This window comes from Entelurus aequoreus, linkage group LG01, assembly GCF_033978785.1.
Source record: "Entelurus aequoreus isolate RoL-2023_Sb linkage group LG01, RoL_Eaeq_v1.1, whole genome shotgun sequence".
NCBI classification, from domain to species: Eukaryota; Metazoa; Chordata; class Actinopteri; order Syngnathiformes; family Syngnathidae; genus Entelurus; species Entelurus aequoreus.
In genome coordinates this window covers 16426045-16451256 of record NC_084731.1, presented here as the reverse complement: position 1 = coordinate 16451256, position 25212 = coordinate 16426045, and the positions used below count along the sequence as shown (strand labels likewise).

At 35.3% G+C, this 25212-nt stretch overlaps 1 protein-coding gene across 1 annotated transcript in view; it reads left to right on the top strand.

Moving 5' to 3' along the window:
- The window catches only part of adamts9 (ADAM metallopeptidase with thrombospondin type 1 motif, 9), a 121434-nt gene that overhangs the window by 22251 nt on the left and 73971 nt on the right, over positions 1-25212 (top strand). Inside the window, exons 3-8 of the mRNA XM_062044652.1 lie at positions 5809-5974; positions 13599-13903; positions 17200-17283; positions 17364-17488; positions 17568-17608; positions 24710-24815. Of these exons, the coding sequence (XP_061900636.1) occupies positions 5809-5974; positions 13599-13903; positions 17200-17283; positions 17364-17488; positions 17568-17608; positions 24710-24815 (827 nt within the window). The remainder of the gene's footprint in view (positions 1-5808; positions 5975-13598; positions 13904-17199; positions 17284-17363; positions 17489-17567; positions 17609-24709; positions 24816-25212) is intronic.

The following is a 25212-nucleotide window of genomic DNA, read 5'->3' as shown; positions in this document are numbered from 1 at the left end:
ACGTTTATTCAATGTTGGGCTCTGACATTGATTTGACCATTGAATCATGGTCATTTTCCAACCAATATTCTACAACACAAATACAACGTTGAAACAACATGCTTTTTGACGACATTTAATCAATGTTGTGTTCTGACGTTGATTTGACCGTTGAAATTTGGTCATTTCCATCCATTTTCTACCGCTTATTCCCTACCATTCCCAACCAATATTCCACAACACAAAACACAACATTGAAACAACATGCTTTTTGACGACGTTTAATCAATGTTGGGTTCTGACGTTGATTTGACCAATAAAATGTTATCATTTTTCAACCAATATTTGCAACACAAACACAACGTTGAAACAACATGCTTTTTGACTTTGTTTATTCAATGTTGGGTTGTGACGTTGATTTGACCATTGAAATTTGGTCATTTCCCAACCAATATTCTACAACACAAATACAACAATGAAACAACATGCTTTTTGACAACGTTTATTCAATGTTGGGTTCTGACGTTGATTTGACCGTTGAAATTTGGTCATTTCCCAACTAATATTCTACAACACAAACACAACGTTGAAACAACATGCTTTTTGACAACGTTTATTCAATGTCGGGTTGGGACGTTGATTTGACCATTGAAATTTGGTCATTTCCCAACCAATATTCGACAGCAAATACGTTAAAAGAACATGCTTTTTGACAACGTTTATTCAATGTTGGGCTCTGACATTGATTTGACCATTGAAATATGGTCATTTTCCAACCAATATTCTACAACACAAATACAACGTTGAAACAACATGCTTTTTGACGACATTTAATCAATGTTGTGTTCTGACGTTGATTTGACCGTTGAAATTTGGTCATTTCCCAACTAATATTCTACAACACAAACACAACGTTGAAACAACATGCTTTTTGACAACGTTTATTCAATGTCGGGTTGGGACGTTGATTTGACCATTGAAATTTGGTCATTTCCCAACCAATATTCGACAGCAAATACGTTAAAAGAACATGCTTTTTGACAACGTTTATTCAATGTTGGGCTCTGACATTGATTTGACCATTGAAATATGGTCATTTTCCAACCAATATTCTACAACACAAATACAACGTTGAAACAACATGCTTTTTGACGACATTTAATCAATATTGTGTTCTGACGTTGATTTGACCGTTGAAATTTGGTCATTTCCATCCATTTTCTACCGCTTATTCCCTACCATTCCCAACCAATATTCCACAACACAAACACAACATTGAAACAACATGCTTTTTGACGACGTTTAATCAATGTTGGGTTCTGACGTTGATTTGACCAATGAAATGTTATCATTTTTCAACCAATATTTTGCAACACAAACACAACGTTGAAACAACATGCTTTTTTACTTTGTTTATTCAATGTTGGGTTGTGACGTTGATTTGACCATTGAAATTTGGTCATTTCCCAACCAATATTCTACAACACAAATACAACAATGAAACAACATGCTTTTTGACAACGTTTATTCAATGTTGGGTTCTGACGTTGATTTGACCGTTGAAATTTGGTCATTTCCCAACTAATATTCTACAACACAAACACAACGTTGAAACAACATGCTTTTTGACAACGTTTATTCAATGTCGGGTTGTGACGTTGATTTGACAATTGAAATTTGGTAATTTCCCAACCAATATCCTACAACACAAATTCAACGTTGAAAAAACATGCTTTTTGACGACGTTTAATCAATGTTGGGTTGTGACGTTGATTTGACCATTGAAATTTGGTCATTTCCCAAAATTCGACAGTTAAAAGAACATGCTTTTTGACGACGTTTAATCAATGTTGGGTTCTGACGTTGAGTTGTGTCAGGGACAAGCCTGACAAGTTGACCTTTGAAATTTGGTCATTCCCCAACCAATATCCTACAACACAAATTCAACGTTGAAACAACATGCTTTTTCACGACGTTTAATCAATGTTGGGTTCTGACGTTGATTTGACCATTGAAATTTGGTCATTTCCCAACCAATATTCTACAACACAAATACAACAATGAAACAACATGCTTTTTGACAACGTTTATTCAATGTTGGGTTCTGACGTTGATTTGACCGTTGAAATTTGGTCATTTCCCAACTAATATTCTACAACACCAACACAACGTTGAAACAACATGCTTTTTGACAACGTTTATTCAATGTCGGGTTGTGACGTTGATTTGACAATTGAAATTTGGTAATTTCCCAACCAATATCCTACAACACAAATTCAACGTTGAAAAAACATGCTTTTTGACGACGTTTAATCAATGTTGGGTTCTGACGTTGATTTGACCATTGAAATTTTGTCATTTCCCAACCAATATTCGACAGCAAATACGTTAAAAGAACATGCTTTTTGACGACGTTTAATCAATGTTGGGTTCTGACGTTGAGTTGTGTCAGGGACAAGCCTGACAAGTTGACCTTTGAAATTTGGTCATTCCCCAACCAATATCCTACAACACAAATTCAACGTTGAAACAACATGCTTTTTGACTACGTTTATTCAATGTCGGGTTCTGACGTTGAGTTGACCATTGAAATTTTGTCATTTTCCAACCCATATTTTGCAATACAAACATAACGTTGTAACAACATGCTTTTTGACAACATTTAATCAATGTTGGGTTCTGACGTTGAGTTGACCATTGAAATTTGGTCATTTTCCAACCAATATTCTACAACACAAATACAACGTTGAAACAACATGCTTTTTGACGACGTTTATTCAATGTCGGGTTGTGACGTTGATTTGACCATTGAATTTTGGTCATTTCCCAACCAATATTCTACAACACAAACAGAACTTTAAAAGAACATGCTTTTTGACGACGTTTAATCAATGTCGGGTTCTGACGTTGAGTTGACCATTGAAATTTGGTCATTTCCCAACCGATCTTTTACGACACAAATACAACGTTGAAACAACATGCTTTTTGACAACTTTTATTCAATGTCAGGTTGTGACGTTGATTTGACAATTGAAATTTGGTAATTTCCCAACCAATATCCTACAACACAAATTCAACGTTGAAAAAACATGCTTTTTGACGACGTTTAATCAATGTTGGGTTGTGACGTTGATTTGACCATTGAAATTTGGTCATTTCCCAAAATTCGACAGTTAAAAGAACATGCTTTTTGACGACGTTTAATCAATGTTGGGTTCTGACGTTGAGTTGTGTCAGGGACAAGCCTGACAAGTTGACCTTTGAAATTTGGTCATTCCCCAACCAATATCCTACAACACAAATTCAACGTTGAAACAACATGCTTTTTCACGACATTTAATCAATGTTGGGTTCTGACGTTGATTTGACCATTGAAATTTGGTCATTTCCCAACCAATATTCTACAACACAAATACAACAATGAAACAACATGCTTTTTGACAACGTTTATTCAATGTTGGGTTCTGACGTTGATTTGACCGTTGAAATTTGGTCATTTCCCAACTAATATTCTACAACACCGACACAACGTTGAAACAACATGCTTTTTGACAACGTTTAATCAATGTTGGGTTCTGACGTTGATTTGACCATTGAAATTTGGTCATTTCCCAACCAATATTCGACAGCAAATACGTTAAAAGAACATGCTTTTTGACGACGTTTAATCAATGTTGGGTTCTGACGTTGAGTTGTGTCAGGGACAAGCCTGACAAGTTGACCATTGAAATTTGGTCATTTTCCAACCAATATCCTACAACACAAATACAACGTTGAAACAACATGCTTTTTGACGACGTTTATTCAATGTCGGGTTGTGACGTTGAGTTGACCATTGAAATTTTGTCATTTTCCAACCCATATTTTGCAATACAAACATAACGTTGTAACAACATGCTTTTTGACAACATTTAATCAATGTTGGGTTCTGACGTTGAGTTGACCATTGAAATTTGGTCATTTTCCAACCAATATTCTACAACACAAATACAACGTTGAAACAACATGCTTTTTGACGACGTTTATTCAATGTCGGGTTGTGACGTTGATTTGACCATTGAATTTTGGTCATTTCCCAACCAATATTCTACAACACAAACAGAACTTTAAAAGAACATGCTTTTTGACGACGTTTAATCAATGTCGGGTTCTGACGTTGAGTTGACCATTGAAATTTTGTCATTTTCCAACCCATATTTTGCAATACAAACATAACGTTGTAACAACATGCTTTTTGACAACATTTAATCAATGTTGGGTTCTGACGTTGAGTTGACCATTGAAATTTGGTCATTTTCCAACCAATATTCTACAACACAAATACAACGTTGAAACAACATGCTTTTTGACGACGTTTATTCAATGTCGGGTTGTGACGTTGATTTGACCATTGAATTTTGGTCATTTCCCAACCAATATTCTACAACACAAACATAACGTTGAAACAACATGCCTTTTGACAACATTTAATCAATGTTGGGTTCTGACTTTGATTTGACCGTTGAAATTTGGTCATTTTCCAACCAATATTCCACTACACACATATGTGGAAACAACATGCTTTTTGACAACGTTTAATCAATGTTGGGTTCTGACGTTGGTTTGACCGTTGAAATTTGGTCATTTTCCAACCAATATTCTACAACACAAACATAACGTTGAAACAACATGCTTTTTGACAACGTTTAATCAATGTTGGGTTCTGACTTTGATTTGACCATTGAAATTTGGTCATTTCCCAACCGATATCCCACAACACAAACACAACGTTGAATCAACATGCTTTTTGACAACGTTTATTCAATGTTGGGCTCTGACATTGATTTGACCATTGAAATATGGTCATTTTCCAACCAATATTCTACAACACAAATACAACGTTGAAACAACATGCTTTTTGACGACATTTAATCAATGTTGTGTTCTGACGTTGATTTGACCATTGAAATTTGGTCATTCCCCAACCGATATCCTACAACACAAACACAAGGTTGAAACAACATGCTTTTTGACAACGTTTATTCAATGTCAGGTTGTGACGTTGATTTGATCGTTGAATTTTGGTAATTTCCCAAACAAAGACGTGGATCCAACGTTAGACGTCCACGTTATCTAAATTTACAAATACAACTATTTTACAACGTTGTTTAGAAGTCACATGTATGTATAATCAACGTTGTATCAATGTCTTGTGCCTGCTGGGTAGCATAAAGGTCAATTATGTGTCCCTTGCAGTGGACACTCGTTTGTTGCCTATTTCATTTGTCGGACTACACATTTCGGGGAAAATGAGTCCCGTTATGCATGTCCACTGCAGAGGACGCTGAGACGTACTTATTGCATCAAACCTGACCCTGCTGCATATATTCAGTATTTGTTGACATCTGGTCACACGTGATTGGTTAGGACCTGGTGAGGCCTGCAAGGGCTTCTCCCGTCAAAAAGCAACACATGGAAAGTGCTTGTTTTGGCACGCACGTTATCGTGTGCATGGTCGGCCTCCATGTGGCATGAAATGTGCCATGTGAAGCGCTGCACATACAACAGGACTGGGACTGCGCCTGCCAAGAACAGTATACAATCTCCGCGGGTTTTCTGATAGCCATCGCTTTTAAGTCCATTCTTATGTGCATGCAAATTCCTCTTTTGGGTGAATGAAGCACATTTGTCTGTTGTTTACTGTAAATATTTCAACACATGGTGCGATAGTCGGTTCAACTTGCCGACACTCCCCTCGGTGCCAACCATCAAGATGTTTGCAGAAAACGCTTCAATAGCTGCATGGAGATTAACTACTTTGTGGGGGTTTTTTTTGTTTGTTTTTTCCAGTTTGGTACCTTCAGGTCTCCAGAAGGGGAGTATTTTGTCGAGCCCCTTCATAGCTATCAAGGAGAACATTATGAAGAGGAACACACAAAACCTCATATCGTGTACAGGAAGAGCGTCCCCCTCGACAAACAGAAGTCCGAGGAGAGCTCAGCTTGTGACACTTCAGGTAAAGTGGACAAGTTTGTGTGCTTTATGTGTATATATATATTATTAATGTTGTAAATAAAAAAATGTATATATCTACAAAGGTTGGTTCTAAAGAGGTAGGCATTTTTCGCCAACATATGTAATAACAAGTGTGTGTAAAAATGTGAAGTGCTCCCCCTCTGGCCAACACATGTAATAACAAGTGTGTGTAAGAAATTGAAATGCGCCCCCTTTGGCCAAAATTAATTAAAACAAATAAAATAAATATGTATACAGAGACATACTGTAATAACTAGGGATGTCCGATAATGGCTTTTTGCCGATATACGATATTCCGATATTGTCCAACTCTTAATTACCGATACCGATATTAACCGATACCAATATCAACCGATACCGATATATACAGTCATGGAATTAACACATTATTATGCCTAATTTGGACAACCAGGTATGGTGAAGATAAGGTCCTTTTTTTAAAAAAAATAACAAAATAAAATAAGATAAACAAATCAAAAACATTTTCTTGAATAAAAAAGAAAGTAAAACAATATAAAAACAGTTACATAGAAACTAGTCATTAATGTAAATGAGTAAAATTAACTGTTACAGGTTAGTACTATTAGTGGAGCAGCAGCACGCACAATCATGTGTGCTTACGGACTGTATCCCTTGCAGACTGTATTGATATATATTGATATATAATGTAGGAACCAGAATATTAATAACAGAAAGAAACAACCCTTTTGTGTGAATGAGTGTAAATGGGGGAGGGAGGTTTTTTGGGTTGGTGCACTAATTGTAAGTGTATCTTGTGTTTTTTATGTTTATTTAATAAAAAAAAACACAAAAAAAAACGATACAGATAATAAAAAGACCGATACCGATAATTTCCGATATTACATTTTAAAGCATTTATCGGCCGATAATATCGGCAGGCTGATATTATCGTACATCTTTAGTAATAACTTAAAGTAAATAATGAAGATTAAAAACCAATTACAAACAAAACATTACAACAACAACAAAAATAACTAAAAACTTACCTTTTTTATATTTGCTTAGTTTGTATATATTATTAATGTTGTAAATACAATTCTTTATATATCTAGAAAGGGTGGTCCTAAAGAGGTAGGCATTTTTCGGAGGTCTCAAGAAGATGACAAATACAATAATGTGTGTGTGTGTGTGTGTGTGTGTGTTCTTGTATTTCTACCCTTCTTGAGACATCAACAAGGAAAAGTAGCTTCCATATGAGGACCGGTGAACAAGTGATGACATAAATCATGGTCCCAATACGGAAAACCATTGCATCTAATAGAGAATGTCTCATTTGCACCCCTGGTGGTGACATCTATCAAAATGAGGGTGGTCCCAAAAAGGAGGGATTTTTCAAATTGACTGTGTGTCGGTTTTAAAAGTGCTCCCCCTCTGGTCAACATATGAAATAACAAGTATGTGTTAGAAATTGAAATGCGCCCCCTTTGGCCAATATTAATAAAAATAAATAAATAAATATGTATATAGAGACATACTGTAATAACGAAGTAAATAATTAAGAATAAAAACCAATTAAAAAGAAAAAAAACAAACTAAAAGCTTACCTTTTTATATTTGCATATCTTGTATATATTATTAATGTTGTAAATACAAATCTTTATATATCTACAAAGGGTGGTCCTAAAGAGGTAGGCATATGAAATAACAAGTGTGTGTAAACATTTGAAGTGCTCCCCCTCTGGTCAACATATAAAATAACAAGTGTGTGTAAGAAATTGAAATGCGCCCCGTTTGGCCGAAATTAATTAAAACAAATAAAATAAATATGTATACAGAGACATACTGTAATAACTTGAAGTAAATAATGAAGAATAAAAAACAATTAAAAAGAAAAAAAAAAAAGAACTAAAAGCTTGCCTTTTTATATTTGCATATCTTGTATATATTATTAATGTTGTAAATACAAAGCTTTATATATCTAGTAAGGGTGGTCCTAAAGAGGCAGGCATTTTTTGGAGGTCTCAAGAAGGTAACAAATACAGGAATCTGTGTGTGTGTGTGTCTTCTTGTATTTCTACTGTAAAATTATACAAAGAATGTTTTATTAAAAGCTTACCTTTTTTTTTATAGTTGCATAGTTTGTGTATATTATTAATGTTGTAAATACAAATCTTTATATATCTAGAAAGGGTGGTCCTAAAGAGGTAGGCATTATTCTCAGGTCTCAAGAAGGTAACAAATACAGGAATGTGTGTGTCTGTGTTCTTGTATTTCTACCCTTCTTGAGACAGCAACAAGGAAAAGTAGCTTCCATATGAGGAGGTGTGAACAAGTGATGACATAAATCATGGTCCCAATACGGAAAACCATTGCATGTAATAGAGAATGTCTCATTTGCACCCCTGGTGGTGACATCTATCAAAATGAGGGTGGTCCCAAAAAGGAGGGATTTTTCAAATTGACTGTGTGTCGCTTTTAAAAGTGCTCCCCCTCTGGTCAACATATGAAATAACAAGTATGTGTTAGAAATTGAAATGCGCCCCCTTTGGCCAAAATTAATTCAAAAAATAAAATAAATATGTATACAGAGAAATACTGTAATAGCTTGAAGTAAATAATGAAGATTAAAAACCAATTACAAAGAAAAAATTCTACAAAAAAATGTTTACATGAAGCTTACCTTTTTTATATTTGCATAGTTTGTATATATTTTTAATGTTGTAAATACAAATATTTATTTATCTAGAAAGGGTGGTCCTAAAGAGGTAGGCATTTTTCACAGGTCTCAAGAATGTTACAAATACAGGAATCTGTGTGTGTGTGTGTGTGTGTTCTTGTATTTCTACCCTTCTTGACACATCAGAAAGGAAAAGTAGCTTCCATATGAGGACCGGTGAACAAGTGATGATATAAATCATGGTCCCAAAACGGAAAACCATTGCATCTAATAGAGAATGTCTCATTTGCACCCCTGGTGGTGACATCTATCAAAATGAGGGTGGTCCCAAAAAAGAGGGATTTTTCAAATTGACTGTGTGTCGCTTTTAAAAGTGCTCCCCCTCTGGTCAACATATGAAATAACAAGTGTGTGTAAGAAATTGAAATGTGCCCCCTTTGGCCAAAATTAATTAAAAAAATAAAATAAATATGTATATAGAGAAATACTGTAATAGCTTGAAGTAAATAATGAATATTAAAATCCAATTACAAACAAAAAATTCTACAAAAAAATGCTTACTAAAAGCTTACCTTTTTTATATTTGCATAGTTTGTATATATTATTAATGTTGTAAATACAAATCTTTATTTATCTAGAAAGGGTGGTCCTAAAGAGGTAGGCATTTTTCACAGGTCTCAAGAATGTTACAAATACAGGAATCTGTGTGTGTGTGTGTGTGTGTGTGAGTGTGTGTGTGTGCGTGTGTGTGTGTCTTCTTGTATTTCTACCCTTCTTGACACATCAGAAAGGAAAAGTACCTTCCATATGAGGACCGGTGAACAAGTGATGATATAAATCATGGTCCCAATACGGAAAACCATTGCATCTAATAGAGAATTTCTCATTTGCACCCCTGGTGGTGACATCTATCAAAATGAGGATGGTCCCAAAAAGGAGGGATTTTTCAAATTGACTGTGTCGCTTTTAAAAGTGCTCCCCCTCTGGTCAACATATGAAATAACAAGTATGTGTTAGAAATTGAAATGCGCCCCCTTTGGCTAAAATTAAAAAAATAATAATAATAATAATTAAATATGTATATGGAGACATACTGTAATATCCATCCATCCATTTTCTACAGCTTGTCCCATTCGGGGTTGCGGGGGGTGCTAGAGCCTATAACTTGGAGTAAATAATGAAGATTAAAAACTAGAGATGTCGGCAGGCCGATATTGTCGGCAGGCCGATATTGTCGGCCGATAAATGCTTTAAAATGTAATATCGGAAATTATCGGTATCGGTTTCAAACTCCCGATTTTCCCTGGAGACTCCCGAATTTCAACCATTCTCCCAATTTCCACCCGGACAACATTATTGGGGGCGTGCCTTAAAGGCACTGCCTTTAGCGTCCTCTACAACCTGTCGTCACGTCCGCTTTTCCTCCATACAAACAGCGTGCCGGCCCAGTCACATAATATATGCGGCTTTTACACACACACAAGTGAATGCAAGGCATACTTGATCAACAGCCATACAGGTCACACTGAGGGTGGCCGTATAAACAACTTTAACACTGTTACAAATATGCGCCACACTGTGAACCCACACCAAACAAGAATGACAAACACATTTCGGGAGAACATCCGCACCGTAACACAACAGAACAAATACCCAGAAACCCTTGCAGCACTAACTCTTCCGAGACGCTACAATATACACCCCCCGCAACACCTTTTTTATATTTGCATAGTTTGTATGTGTTATCAGTGTTGTAAAAATATAAATCTTTATATATCTAGAGAGGGTGGTCTTAAAGAGGTAGGCATTTTTCAGGAGGTCTCAAGAAGGTAAGAAATACAAGTGTGTGTGTGTGTGTGTGCAGTCACTTATCAGAACTTGAAATGCGTTCCCACAGATGTCAGCAGTTGCGTCACTCCCAAACTCTCCACAATCACTGGTATCGGAATATAATTATATGATAGTGAGTTCTTATAGTGATTGTGGGATAATCACGACACACGTCTTACCTGCCACGATTTTTTTTAAATATATGTATTTTGCGAGTTCTCTTTAATTTTCGCACGTTGACATTGTTGCTGAATGGTGTGCATATATTCCTGCAAACTTTGTGCTGCACGGTCCCACACAGGAAAAGCCATTTGGAAGTCCTCCCTGGTATCGTCCCATCTCAGTTTACTGGCTGAACTTCCTGTTGACTCTCTGGCTTCCGCTGACTTTGTGATAAGGAAGCCGGGTTGACCCACTAGCATGGAGCGTGAATCGCATGAGGGCAAAGGCTGCGTCAGCCTAAAAGTGCCGAATAATCGAAACGGAGACATTGAGGCAGTAAGATGGAGTCAATTTACGTCAGCGTCTTTGCTGATGGTGACATCGGATTACATATTGGCGTGGTAGATAATAGCGTGCTAGTATAAGCGACGTTAGCATACTTAATATGGGGCGGTATAGCTCGGGTTGGTAGAGTGGCCGTGCCAGCAACTTGAGGGTTCCAGGTTCGATCCCCGCTTCCGCTATCCTAGTCACTGCAGTTGTGTCCTTGGGCAAGACACTTTACCCACCTGCTCCCAGTGCCACCCACACTAGTTTAAATGTAACTTACCGTATTTTTCGGAGTATAAATCGCTCCGGAGTATAAATCGCACCTGCCGAAAAAGCATAATAAAAAAGGAAAAAAACATATATAAGTCACACTGGAGAATAAGTCGCATTTTTGGGGGAAATTTATTTGATAAAAGCCAACACCAAGAATAGACATTTCAAAGGCAATTTAAAATAAATAAAGAATAGTGAACAACAGGCTGAATAAGTGTACGTTATATGAGGCATAAATAACCAACTGAGAACGTGCCTGGTATGTTAACATAACATATTATGGTAAGAGTCATTCAAATAACTATAACATATAGAACATGCAATACGTTTACCAAACACTCCTAATCACTAAATCCCATGAAATCTTATACGTCTAGTCTCTTATGTGAATGAGCTAAATAATATTATTTGATATTTTACGCTAATGTGTTAATAATTTCACACACAAGTCGCTCCTGAGTATAAGTCGCATGCATTTTTAGACCATATGATTTGCCTGAGCGGCTAGGAGACCCCGAGAGTAACAAGCGGTTGCCTTGTTGCCTTTCCATTAAAACAATAAACTCGTTTTTAGTATAAGTTTGCTGGTTTCAAGAAATGTAATGCCGAGCGCATATCATTATGTCAAGATAATGGCACTAGCATTTACTTCATTTAATAAATTTTTCAACATATTGAGAAAAAAGGATTTTTTTTTCTATCAAGAAAAGTGCACTTGTTATTAGTGAGAATATTCTTATTTTAAGGAATGTTCTTGTTCTATTGGCAGATAATTTTGCTTAATTCAAGTAAAATACCCCTAATTTTTTCTTCTTCTTGTTTTTGAACACTGACTTTTTGCAGTGCACTTATAGCATATAAGAATAGTCTATTACTGTTAAGCAAACTATGAATAATAAAACATGTGTCCTTTATCATAGCTACACGTATGACAAAAAAGCGCGTGAAAATCAGTGGTATTCAGTGAGGTAAGATGAATTAAATGCGCTGACAGTTCATTGCTCCTGCCAAATGAATTGCACTGAGTGGAGCGGATCACCACTCCAAGATGGCGGCCCCGCGTCTCGTCAGCGCCAGTAGGCAGTAGCGCTCCATGCTGCGTACCCTTAGAACAGGGGTCACCAACCTTTTTGAAACCAAGAGCTACTTCTTGGGTACTGATTAATGCGAAGGGCTACCAGTTTGATACACACTTAAATAAATTGCCAGAAATAGCCAATTTGCTCAATTTACCTTTAACTCTGTTATTATTAATAACTAATGATATTTACACTTAATTGAACGGTTTAAAAGAGGAGAAAACACGAAAAAAATGACAATTAAATTTTGAAACATAGTTTGTCTCCAATTTCGACTCTTTAAAATTCAAAATTCAACCGAAAAAAAGAAGACAAAAACTAGCTAATTCAAATCTTTTTGAAAAAATTAAAAAAAGAATTAATGGAACATCATTAGTAATTTTTCCTGATTAAGATTAATTTTAGAATTTTGATAACATGTTTTAAATAGGTTAAAATCCAATCTGCACTTTGTTAGAATATATAACAAATTGGACCAAGCTATATTTCTAACAAAGAAAAATCATTATTTCTTCTAGATTTTCCAGAACAAAAATTTTAAAAGAAATTCAAAAGACTTTGAAATAAGATTTAAATTTGATTCTACAGATTTTCTAGATTTGCCAGAATAATTGTTTTGAATTTTAATCATAATAAGTTTGAAGAAATATTTCACAAATATTCTTCCTTGAAAAAACAGAAGCTAAAATGAAGAATTAAATTTAAAAAAAATGATTATTCTTTACAATAGAAAAAATAAATTTACTTGAACATTGATTTAAATTGTCAGGAAAGAAGAGGGAGGAATTTAAAAGGTAAAAAGGTATATGTGTTTAAAAATCATTTTTAAGGTTGTATTTTTTCTCTAAAATTGTCTTTCTGAAAGTTATAAAAAGCAAAGTAAAAAAAAATTAATGAATTTATTTAAACAAGTGAAGACCAAGTCTTTAAAATATTTTCTTGGATTTTCAAAATCTATTTGAGTTTTGTCTCTCTTAGAATTAAAAATGTCGGGCAAAGCGAGACCAGCTTGCTAGTAAATAAATACAATTTAAAAAAATAGAGGCAGTTCACTGGTAAGTGCTGCTATTTGAACTATTTTTAGAACAGGCCAGCGGGCTACTCATCTGGTCCTTACGGGCTACCTGGTGCCCGCGGGCACCACGTTGGTGACCCCTGCCTTAGAAGATGTCTATGAGTTTACCTAGCCTGACCTCCTGAAGCAGTTTGAGAAAAGGGAAAAGACACACAAACAACTTAATTACTTACTTACACGTATTAACACACGTTTGTTCTCCCCGTCTTCTCCCCAGAACACAAACACAGACGTAGAAGGCACAAGGTGAGGAGGAAGCCGGCGGCCGTTCCCAGCGCTAACATGCTAACTGACGTGGCGTCGCTAAGTGCCAGTTTGGCCACCGTCGACGCCTTGCTCGGCCCGCAAAGCGGCGGTTTCGGGGCCAACGACAGCAGCGGCGCCGACTCCACACCTCACAAGCGATCCAAGCGCTTCCTCTCCTACCCGCGCTTCGTCGAGGTTATGCTGGTGGCCGACAGCAAGATGGCGGAGCATCACGGCGGCAACCTGCAGCACTACATACTCACCTTGATGTCCATCGTAAGTCAAGTCCGTGGTTTGTGGAGGTGCTTGTTTGATTTGATATATTTGTATTTCAAATATGCAAAAAAAAAACAAGAGCACGCCTGATCCAATACAGTGTTATAGCCTTAACAGCCATTATAACAAAATGAAAACAATGGAGAATAAAAAACGAGAAAAAAAAATAAACAAAATGAGCAATGGACTTTTTTTTCCAAAACTGTGAATGTTACAGAATATAAGTGTGACTTATTTTGTTATACTGTCAACCAGTGTTGGCGTTAACACACTTTTTGTGCCTTTTTAACGCATTGAAATCAGAAAGGACGCAGATTTTTTTGATTTTTTTACCTTTTGCGGCCCAAGTTAATGTTTTAAAGGCCCACAGCACATTCTAAAAATACTATTAAAATAAACAAAAACATAACAAAAGTGAAATAAAAAAGCTTACAGGTGAAATGTAATTTAGAAGCAGTTGCAATGTTGACTAATAAAACAAAGCTGTTTTTTTTCTTCTTTCAAACGGTCATTGCTCAAAACATAATATTGAATCAAAATCAACGTTATTATGAATTATTGACCTATCCAAGGTTCCGATTACTTCACATCAAATATTCCACTTTGAAAAATATTTTTGGTGGAAGATTTTGCATATTTTGTGTGTTTGCCATAAAAAACATAGTTGTGTTTGACAAAAAAGGGCGGACAACAAACAAACAAAAAAACAACATTTGAAATGAGGAATAGATCTCAAGTTGATGTAGACTCCAGAGATTTAAGCGTTAAATATAAAATGTATGTATGCCCTGGCACACCATTATCATCATTTCATGACCGAAGCAAAACACTTTTTACACTTTTATACTGAAATAAATACACCTACAACTTATTAAATAAAAACATAGAAAAAACTACCAGCAGCAGTAAAGTTTAGATCCATGAAGGATTGAAGAAAGTGAATGAATGTTTATAACTGAATACATTTACATATGTATACACATTTGTTTTCTTTTGTATTATTTTTTCAAATGAATTAAGTAACGTTTATGACAACCTTTTTCCAAAATACAATATAGAATGTGAGATATAACAGGATAATGCATACATTCGTAATTTTTTTCCAAAACGCTTACAAAAAAGTGGGACCGGACCCCAAAAATTTACTGTGGGACCCCATTTTTATGACTTGATGGGGTCCCTGGGACCCCATTTTGAAAATTCCTAGCGCCAACACTGCTGTCAACAAAGGAGACATTTTTATTTATTTAAATAAATATATTATTTATAAAGCAAGTTCGAGTATCATTGGCAAATTTTCACCTAGTCCCGGCCTTGGCACGCAAATATGTGTCCTCTTTTTGGGATTTCAGAATATGGTCAGCCTAACATATGCACACTACACACATACATAGCCACACCATTACCACTAGTGATCGTGTTAGATGGAAGTAGGGTTGTCCCGATACCAATATTTTAGTACCGGTACTAAAGTGTATTTCGATACATTTCTAAATGAAAGGGACCACAAAAAAATGGCATTATTGGCTTTATTTACCATGAATTGATTAACGTGGACCCCGACTTAAACAAGTTCCATCCATCCATCTATTTTCTACCGCTTGTCCCTTTCGGGGTTGCGGGGGGTGCTGGAGCCTATCTTAGCTGCATTCGGGCGGAAGGCGGGGTACACCCTGGACAAGTTGAAAAACTTATTCGGGTGTTACCATTTAGTGGTCAATTGTACGGAATATGTACTGTACTGTGCAATCTACTAATAAAAGTTTCAATGAATCAATCAATTTTAACAAAAAAAATCTTAGGGTACATTAAACATATGTTTCTTACTGCAATTTTGTCCTTAAATTAAATAGTGAACATACTAGACAACTTGTCTTTTAGTAGTAAGTAAATAAACAAAGGCTCCTAATTAGTCTGCTGACATATGCAGTAACATATTGTGTCATTTATCTACCTATTATTTTAATAATAATAATAATAGATTTTATTTGTAAAAGCACTTTACATTGAACAAACAATCTCAAAGTGCTACAGTGTGTTTAAAAAAACAAAAAAAACTAAGCTAGAACAACAATTAGCTGCCCCCAACGAGTAAAATAAATAGTAAAATTAAATACAAACTAGAACAGCCTAATAGCTAGAACTATTGTCAACATTATAAAGGACAAGCTGTAAAAATGGATCATTAATCCACTTTTTAATTTACTGTTAATATCTGCTTATTTTCTGTTTTAACATGTTCTATCTACACTTCTGTTAAAATTTAATAATCACTTATTCTTCTGTTGTTTGATGCTTTACATTAGTTTTGGATGATACCACTAATTTAGGTATCGATCCGATACCAAGTACCGTATTTTCCGCACTATAAAGCGCACCGGATTATAAGGCGCACCTTCAATGAGTGGCCTATTTTAATACTTTGTTCATATTATAAGGCGCACTGCATTATAAGGCGCATAGAATAGACGCTACAGTAGAGGCTGGGGTTACGTTATGCATCCCGTAGTTGCGAGACCTGTTGTGGCTCAATATTGGTCCATATATAAGGCGCACCGGATTATAAAGCGCACTGTCAGCTTTTGAGAAAATTGGAGGTTTTTAGGTGCGCCTTATAGTGCGAAAAATACGGTAGTTACAGTCAATTACTTTCATCAGTGAAGCATGTTTACCATAAACAGTGGGATTTCTAACAATTAGGAAGGTTATTGTCATGTTTGTCCTTCTATAGAAACCATATAAAAAAATATATATATATATTTTCATCTTTTTCTAATTTTCACACATCTTTGAAAAAGCTCCAGGGAGCCACTAGGGCGGCGCTAAAGACCTGCATGCAGCTCTAGAGCCGCGGGTTGCTTACCCCCGGTCTACCTAAACCCCCCCGAATCTTCATCGTATGAAAACCAAGGTACCGCGATCTGCGTTGGACGGTACTGAATGTGTTTTCTTGTGCCTAAAGTCCGTCGGCCAACCTCTGAGGGCCACAGAAGGGGAAAGGGCAGACGGGGGCAGGGGGTAAACACCATTGTCAAACAGCGGCCTGTCAGGCAGCTTTGATAAACGTAAAAAATATGCTCAGGTATGTCACATAGACCGCATATTTTCGAACACTTCAAATAGCAGCGCTCTGGCTGGCGTCAGGGGGGTAGTCGGTCTTTAAGGGGGGGTTGGGATGACCTATTTACCAGGCTTGCTTTCTCAACAGGGGCTTAAGCCATCATCACGGTTTAAGCTCCGGGATAGATGTCCGTGGCCCCCGTATATTAAATAAGAACATATTTCCGTCCATTCAGGTGTCGTCCATCTACAAGGACCCCAGCATCGGCAATCTGATCAACATTGTCATCGTGAAGTTAGTCATCATCAACAATGAGCTAGTAAGAGCTCGCCTCCACGCTCACATTTCTCCGCATGGCGGTCGTCCGTTCTAACCGTTTTTTTGTTGTTGTTTTCTCAGGACGGTCCTCAGGTTTCGTTTAACGCACAGACCACTTTGAAGAACTTCTGCATCTGGCAGCAGAGTCAAAATGTCCCGGATGATAACCACCACTCGCACCATGACACGGCCATCCTCATCACCAGGTGCCTTGAAATATTCCCCGCAGTTTTGAATCCAGCATGAATGAGGATTGTTTTGTCTTCTTCTTTTGCATCACCACAGACAAGATATTTGCAGAGCCAGAGATAAATGTGACACCTTAGGTAAGTGACTTTTTTTTAAAAAACACACTTTTACTACTTTAGGTACTTCCGCACTACGGTAGGGCATTCTGGTTCTCCCACAACAGTCCAAAATTTCTAATTTTGATTCTTATTTTCCATGCTCAGTCCACAAACTGGCTCAGCAGCTACTGTAGCTTTATCTCAGGGGTGTCAAACTCGGATTCACTGAAGGCCACATCGCAGTTATGGCTGCCGTCAGAGGACCGCTTGTAACAGCGAAAAACGTATACATTTGATTATTTATTTTTAATGTATTCTGTAAAAAAAACAAAAAAAAAACTGTAGATTTTACCATAACAAACTGGTGACTCAGTCTCCAAAATGTTTACTGTGAACTGTACAGTGTTTTCTTATAACATATTATTGTAAATGAAAAAACAGTACCACTGTTAATTTATGGTATAAAATTGGCAGCTTAGTCGCCAAAATTTTACTGTCAAATTGGACGGTGATTTTTACAGTACATTACTGTAAATGGAAAAGGAGTACCACTGTTTTTTTTACGGTAGTCGCCAGATTTTTACTGAATTTTTTTTTTTTTTTACAGTATATTACTGTAAATTAAAAAACAGTACCACTGTTATTTACGGAAAAAAACTGGTAGGTTAGTCGCCAGAATTTTACTTTAAAATTTATGGTGATTTTTACAGTATATTACTGTAAATGGAAAAAGAGTATCACTGTTTTTTTAGGGTAAAAACTGTCAGGTTAGTCGCCAGAATTTTACTGAAAAATTTAATTTTTTTTTTACAGTATATTACTATAAATTAAAAAACAGTACCACTGTTATTTACGGAAAAAAACTGGCAGGTTAGTCGCCAGAATTTTACTGAAAAATGTACGTTTTGTACAGTATATTACTGTAAATTAAAAAAACAGTACCACTGTTACTTACGTAAAAAAAATGGCAGGTTAGTCGTCAGAATTTTACTGTAAAATTCATGGTGATTTTTACAGTATATTACTGTAAATGGAAAAAGAGTATCACTGTTTTTTTAGGGTGAAAACTGGCAGGTTAGTCGCCAGAATTTTACTGTAAAATTGACAGTGATTTTGCAGTATATTACTGTAAATGGCAAAAAGAGTATCATTGTTTTTTTCAGAAAAAACTGGCAGGTTAGTCATCAGAATTTTACTGAAAATGTTGTTTTTTTACAGTATATTACTGTAAATGAAAAAACAGTACCACTGTTTTCTTATGGAAAATAATTTCAGTGTAAAATTTACGTTTTGTACAGTATAGTACTGTGAATAAAAAAAACAGTACCACTGGCAGGTTAGTCGCCAGAATTTTACTGTAAAATTGACGGTGTTTTTTACAGTATATTACTATAAATGGAAAAAGACTACCACTACCAGAATTTTACTGAAAAATGTAAGATTTTTACAGTATATTACTATAAATTAAAAAACAGTACCACTGTTTACTTACGAAATAAACTGGCAGGTTAGTCGCCAGAATTTCACTGTCAAATTTAATTTTTTTACCGTATATTACTGTAAATTAAAGAAACAGTACCACTGTTATTTACGGAAAAAAACTGGCAGGTTAGTCGCTAGAATTTTACTGTAAAATTGACGGTGATTTTTACAGTGTATTACTGTAAATGGAAAAAGAGTATCACTGTTTTTTTAGGGTGAAAACTGGCAGGTTAGTTGCCAGAATTTTACTGAAAAATTTTAAAAAATTTTTTTACAGTATATTACTGTAAATGATAAAACAGTACCACTGTTTTCTTACAGAAAAAAATGGCAGGTTATTCGCCAGAATTTTACTGTAAAATTGACAGTGATTTTGCAGTATATTACTGTAAATGGCAAAAAGAGTATCACTATTTTTTTAAGAAAAAAACTGTCAGGTTAGTCGTCAGATTTTTACTGAAAAATTTGTTTTTTTACAGTATATCACTGTAAATGAAAAAACAGTACCACTGTTTACTTACGAAAAAAACTGGCAGGTTAGTCGCCAGAATTTCACTGTAAAATGTATGTTTTTTACAGTATATTACTGTAAATTGAAAAACAGTACCACTGTTATTTACGGAAAAAAAACTGGCAGGTTAGTCGCCAGAATTTCACTGTAAAATGTAAGTTTTTTACAGTATATTACTGTAAGTTAAAAAACAGTACCACTGTTATTTACGGGAAAAAACTGGCAGGTTAGTCGCCAGAATTTCACTGTAAAATGTAAGTTTTTTACAGAAAATTACTGTAAATTAAAAAACAGTACCACTGTTATTTACGGGAAAAAACTGGCAGTTTAGTCGTCAGAATTTTTCTGTAAAATTCATGGTGATTTTTACAGTGTAGTAAATGGCAAAAAGAGTATCATTATTTCTTTCAGAAAAAAATGGCAGGTTAGTCATCAGAATTTTACTGAAAAATTTGTTTTTTTACAGTATATTACTGTAAATGAAAAAACAGTACCACTGTTTTCTTATGGTAAAAAACTGTCAGGTTAATTGCCAGAATTTCACTGTAAAATTTATGTTTTGTACAGTATTTTACTGTAAATTGAAAAACAGTACCACTGTTATTTACGGAAAAAAACTGGAAGGTTAGTCGCCAGAATTTTACTTTAAAATTTATGGTGATTTTTACAGTATATTACTGTAAATGGAAAAAGAGTATCACTGTTTTTTTAGGGTAAAAACTGTCAGGTTATTCGCCAGAATTTTACTGAAAAATGTAATTTTTTTTTTACAGTATATTACTATAAATTAAAAAACAGTACCACTGTTATTTAGGGAAAAAAACTGGCAGGTTAGTCGCCAGAATTTTACTGAAAAATGTAAGTTTTGTACAGTATATTACTGTAAATTAAAAAACAGTACCACTGTTACTTACGTAAAAAAAATGGCAGGTTAGTCGTCAGAATTTTACTGTAAAATTCATGGTGATTTTTACAGTATATTACTGTAAAAGGAAAAAGAGTATCACTGTTTTTTTAGGGTGAAAACTGGCAGGTTAGTCTCCAGAATTTTACTGTAAAATTGACAGTGATTTTGCAGTTTATTACTGTAAATGGCAAAAAGAGTATCATTGTTTTTTTCAGAAAAAACTAGCAGGTTTTTTACTGAAAATTTAGTTTTTTTACAGTATATTACTGTAAATGAAAAAACAGTACCACTGTTTTCTTATGGAAAATAATTTCAGTGTAAAATTTACTTTTTATACAGTATAGTACTGTGAATAAAAAAACAGTACCACTGTTATTTACAGAAAAAAATGGCGGGTTAGTCGCCAGAATTTTACTGTAAAATTGACGGTGTTTTTTACAGTATATTACTATAAATGGAAAAAGACTACCACTACCAGAATTTTACTGAAAAATGTAAGATTTTTACAGTATACTACTATAAATTAAAAAACAGTACCACTGTTTACTTACGAAATAAACTGGCAGGTTAGTCGCCAGAATTTCACTGTCAAATTTACATTTTTTACCGTATATTACTGTAAATTAAAGAAACAGTACCACTGTTATTTACGGAAAAAAACTGGCAGGTTAGTCGCCAGAATTTTACTGTAAAATTGACGGTGATTTTTACAGTGTATTACTGTAAATGGAAAAAGAGTATCACTGTTTTTTTTAGGGTGAAAACTGGCAGGTTAGTCGCCAGAATTTTACTGAAAAATAAAAAATAATTTTTACAGTATATTACTATAAATGATAAAACAGTACCACTGTTTTCTTACAGAAAAAAAACGGCAGGTTAGTCGCCAGAATTTCACTGTCAAATTTACGTTTTTGTACAGTATATTACTGTAAATTAAAAAACCGTACCACTGTTATTTACGGAAAAAAAACTGGCAGGTTAGTCACCAGAATTTTACTGTAAAATTTATGGTGATTTTTATAGTGTATTACTGTAAATGGAAAAAGAGTATCACTGTTTTTTTAGGGTGAAAACTGGCAGGTTAGTTGCCAGAATTTTACTGAAAAATTAAAAATTTTTTTTTTTACAGTATATTACTGTAAATGATAAAACAGTACCACTGTTTTCTTACAGAAAAAAAATGGCAGGTTATTCGCCAGAATTTTACTGTAAAATTGACAGTGATTTTGCAGTATATTACTGTAAATGGCAAAAAGAGTATCACTATTTTTTTAAGAAAAAAACTGGCAGGTTAGTCGTCAGATTTTTACTGAAAATTTTGTTTTTTACAGTATATCACTGTAAATGAAAAAACAGTACCACTGTTTACTTACGAAAAAAAACTGGCAGGTTAGTCGCCAGAATTTCACTGTAAAATTTATGTTTTTTACAGTATATTACTGTAAATTGAAAAACAGTACCACTGTTATTTACGGAAAAAAAACTGGCAGGTTTGTCGCCAGAATTTCACTGTAAAATGTAAGTTTTTTTACAGAAAATTACTGTAAATTAAAAAGCAGTACCACTGTTATTTACGGGAAAACTGGCAGGTTAGTCGCCAGAATTTTTCTGTAAAATTCATGGTGATTTTTACAGTGTAGTAAATGGCAAAAAGAGTATCATTATTTTTTTCAGAAAAAAATGGCAGGTTAGTCATCAGAATTTTACTGAAAAATGTGTTTTTTTACAGTATATTACTGTAAATGAAAAAACAGTACCACTGTTTTCTTATGGTAAAAAACTGTCAGGTTAATTGCCAGAATTTCACTGTAAAATTTACGTTTTGTACAGTATATTACTGTAAATTGAAAAACAGTACCACTGTTATTTACGGGAAAAAAACTGGCAGGTTAGTCGCCAGAATTTCACTGTAAAATTGACGGTGGATTTTACAGTATATTACTGTAAATGGAAAAAGAGTACCACTTTTTTTTTTACGGTAAAAACTGGCAGGTTAGTCGCCAGAATTTTACTGAAAAATGTACGTTTTTTTTACAGTATAATACTGTAAATGATAAAACAGTGCCACTGTTTTCTCACGGTAAAAACTGTCAGGTTAGTCGCCAGAATTTTACTGTAAAATTTACAGTGTTTTTACAACATATTATTGTACAAGGATAAAGAGTATCAGTGTTTTTTTGAGAAAAAAACTGTCAGGTTAGTCGCCAGAATTTGACTGTAAAATTGACTGTGATTTTTACAGTATATTACTGTAAATGGAAAAAGAGTACCACTGTTTTCTTACGGTTAAAAACTGGCAGGTTAGTTGCCAGAATTTTACTGTAAAATTTATAGTGATTTTTACAGTATATTACTGTGAATTTAAAAAAAAACAGTACCACTGTTGATTAAAGAAAAAAACTGGCAGGTTAGTCGCCAGAATTTTATGACGGTGATTTTTACAGCATATTTTCTCGTAAATGGAAAAAGAGTACCACTGCTTTTTTTCGGGTAAAAACTGGCAGGTTAGTCGGCAGATTTTTACTGAAAAATTTATATTTTTTACAGTATATTATTATTATTATGATGCTGTTTTTAAATGACCGTAAGTCTTGAACTATAAAAAGTATTTCAATGGTTGAAATCTGCACTTTTGGGTGTTATACGAGTTATTACGTTAATCTACGTCACAGCAGAGGAACAAAGCAGAGTGGGCGGGGTTTGTTTTCAGAGCAGCCAGCCCCAAACGCATGTGTCAGGAACAGATCCGGAAGAACATTTGTACAACAAATCTCTGCATAAAAGTGATAATACATCATATTGTAGGTGCTTATTACACTTTGCATTCATATTGTGCGGTTTGTTACATTTTTGTTGTGTTTTGCTTGATTGTAAAAGATACACAACTATTGAGGAGGTGGTCTGAGAAGTAAAAGAGTAGCGATGTTCATATGTTGTTAATATTCAGTGTTTTATTGTTCATAGTTAGTATTGTAAATCCCACTTTCTTTATTTTAATTTATTTGGGTGTCCCATTCAGTAAACTGTAAAATTTAATTCCGTTTTTTTCAGGTAGTCTGTCATAACGTTTTTAGAATTCTATCGGACATTGTGACATTTGGTATTAGTGTTCCTGGAAAAAAAAGGGACACAAACACACATACAGCAGATTTTTACATCTTAAACTTGTACGTATAATTTATACACAGCCGAAAGGGACAAGAGGTAGAAAATGGATGGAATTTATACACACATATACATTGGCCCCCCCAACAATTTTTTTCTCTCAATCTGGCCCCCCCGAGTCAAAATATTTGCCCAACTCTGCTTTAATGGAAGTACCTACAAGTCACAAATATACTTTCCGTATTTTTCGGACTATAAGTCGCAGTTTTTTTCATAGTTTGGCCGGGGGGTGCGACTTATACTCAGGAGCGACTTATGTGTGAAATTATTAACACATTACCGTAAAATATCAAATAATATTATTTAGCTCATTCACGTAAGAGACTAGACGTATAAGATTTCATGGGATTTAGCGATTAGGAGTGACAGATTGTTTGTTAAACGTATAGCATGTTCTATATGTTATAGTTATTTGAATGACTCTTACCATAATATGTTACGTTAACATACCAGGCACGTTCTCAGTTGGTTATTTATGCCTCATATAACGTACACTTATTCAGCCTGTTGTTCACTATTCTTTATTTATTTTAAATTGCCTTTCAAATGTCTATTCTTGGTGTTGGGTTTGATCAAATACATTTCCCCAAAAAATGCGACTTATACTCCAGTGCGACTTATGTATGTTTTTTTCCTTCTTTATTATGCATTTTCGGCCGGTGCGACTTATACTCCGGAGCGACTTATAGTCCGAAAAATACGGTACGTATAATTAATACACAGCCAAAAGGGACAAGCGGTAGAAAATGGATGGATGGATGGAATTTATACACACATACACATTGGCCCTCTCCTCCAACAATTTTTTTCTCTCAATCTGGCCTCCGAGTCAAAATATTTGCCCAGCTCTGCTTTAATGGAAGCACCTACAAGTCTCAAATATACTTTATAGAAATTTTAGAAATATCGCTTTCTATTTTGCCAAAAACTGCAACGGAAACGCAGCTCCAGTCACTAAAGGCAGATAATGTAATACATGTCTTGTATCACATTCACATGGAAAAAGATGGCTGCTTGGTATGAATTGCTTCATCATCATCTGGGGAAGTTGAAGTAATCCTTCTTACCTTTTCAGGACTGGCGGAGTTGGGCACCGTGTGTGATCCGTACAGGAGCTGCAGCATCAGCGAGGACAACGGCCTCAGCACGGCGTTCACCATCGCCCATGAACTCGGTCACGTGTAAGTACTTCGTTGTGCGACTGCGTTTAGTAGCACTCGAAAGGCTCTCCAGGAACGTGCACATGCCTTCCAAGCACTTTACTTTTGTGTGTCACCGATCACATTTCCCTAATTCCTTTCCCACTATAGGCACAGTTGACGACCTTCGCCCTGGTCGGCCTGTGCAAACTCTGTTTTTGTCCAAAGTCTTGAGTCACCCAGCGCCTGTGCCCGTTAGCTTTGCTATGGAGACTGTTACAGACCTCATCATCTCTAGCAAATGCTCTTTCCGACCGCTAACAAACGGCGGGATTGTTGTATTCCATTTTTATCCGCACGACGACAGCTTAGCAGTGTTCTATGGTACCTGTCAGGTGGGCTGCTGAGTAGCTCAAAGGGAGGAGGGCAGAGTGGGGCT